This window comes from Gadus macrocephalus, chromosome 9, assembly GCF_031168955.1.
Source record: "Gadus macrocephalus chromosome 9, ASM3116895v1".
Classification (NCBI taxonomy): Eukaryota; Metazoa; Chordata; class Actinopteri; order Gadiformes; family Gadidae; genus Gadus; species Gadus macrocephalus.
Genome location: NC_082390.1, coordinates 19389183 through 19390792, shown reverse-complemented (window position 1 = coordinate 19390792; position 1610 = coordinate 19389183). Strand labels below are relative to the sequence as shown.

At 37.6% G+C, this 1610-nt stretch overlaps 1 protein-coding gene across 4 annotated transcripts in view; it reads left to right on the top strand.

The window, feature by feature from the left end:
* Positions 1 to 25: 25 nt before the first annotated feature.
* myrf (myelin regulatory factor) overlaps positions 26 to 1610 on the top strand; it is an 8643-nt gene continuing 7058 nt past the window's right edge. The window contains exon 1 of one of the 4 annotated variants that reach the window (XM_060061969.1): positions 26 to 433. In XM_060061969.1, coding sequence (XP_059917952.1) covers positions 361 to 433 — 73 coding nt within the window. In that variant the 5' untranslated portion in view covers positions 26 to 360. The remainder of the gene's footprint in view (positions 434 to 1610) is intronic. The other 3 variants (XM_060061968.1, XM_060061971.1, XM_060061970.1) reach the window with 3 other exon arrangements.

Here is a 1610-nt window from a genome sequence, read left to right as displayed (position 1 = left end):
ATTCTGTCACTTGCCACAGCCATGTCCTCACATCTGTACGGGTGCCATTGTCATTCTGTGTGTGTGTGTGTGCGTGTGTGTGTGTGTGTGTGTGTGTGTGTGTGTGTGTGTGTGTGTGTGTGTGTGTGTGTGTGTGTGTGTGTGTTTGGTGTGTATGTGTATGTGTTTGTGTGTGTATGTGTGTGTTTGGTGTGTGTGTGTGTGTGTGTGTGTGTGTGTGTGTGTGTGTGTGTGTGTGTGTGTGTGTGTGTGTGTGTGTGTGTGTGTGTGTGTGTGTGTGTGTGTGTGTGTGTGTGTGTGTTTGTGCATTGTGTTTGTTCGTAGGTGGACACGACAGACAACCTGAAACGGATCTCTCAGATGAGGCTGGTGCAATTCCAATACAAGCCAGAGTTTGCGGCCACTGTGGGCATAGACACCACTAAGCAGACTGGTAATTTTCTGAAGAAACGCATTACGTTTTTTCTCGATTGTATGCACACAAAAAATGGAACTATGCACACAATTCTGAAAACTTGAAGCTCATGTATCAACTACAAGACTCCAGACTGCTAAACTCTAAGCGCAAATCTCATCATTTAGCACACTTGGTTCACCTGGATCACGCTGGCTTTCAAAACGCAACAACTAATTACCAATAAGTCTAACTCACTTCTCACCTGTTCAAACCCAACTGGCAAAACACTTCAATCATGTGTCAGAGCAACAAAAAAAAGGACTCAGTGAGCTCTACTGTGTTGTAGATATGGTCCTTTGGCCTGATCAGGATTGGAGGTGGGAAACATACTAGACATGTAGATCTGTTTCACCTCATTTATATTCTTATTTTTTATTTTTTATTGGCCTACGAAAAGCTTTTTATGCAGTCAGTTCAGCTGAACATTTTACTGTATTACAGTAAAAAATATATGTATTTGCTTTGTTACCTTTTTGTACTTGTACTTGCACTGATTTCATCATTACATCCCCCGAAAGACAGTCTAAACATTTTCTTACTGTAGTGTTTTTTATTTTAATTATCAGTGCAATTACTGTACTGTAATTTACCAAAATAGGTAACAATAGTGTATTGTCAGAAAAATGTTTCAGCATCAACTATAGGTGTACAGAATGACTCTGGGAAGCTGGGATTGTGAGTTTAGCCCATTGGAGCTATTCTGATACGATTGTGTCAATGCAATATTTATATGATGTATTCACAGTATTGTATTACAATATGGCAAAAGTCTTTATGCTATATGTACTACCTAATTTAAACTTTAAAAAAGAAAGCTATTTCTAAACAATTTTATAAATTGGTAACATGGCCTCATGAAGCCAAAACATATGTAAATAGTATTTTGCTGGAAGTGTTTTGAATTTATCACACCAGTGTTTAATTGATGCTCTATAAGAGATATTCATTTGATAGCTGTGTTTACTGTTTGGTGGAAAAAAATGTTTTGAGATGAATTTGTGTAGTTTTGACAAAACTGTAACACTCTATCACACCATCTAACATCATTCTACTTACTGGAATGTTCATTTTTTCCTTTAATTTGTGAACATAGCATAAGGGAGAGAAGATTCTTGGCCTTAATACAGTTCCCATTCATTTTATTTCTTGTTGT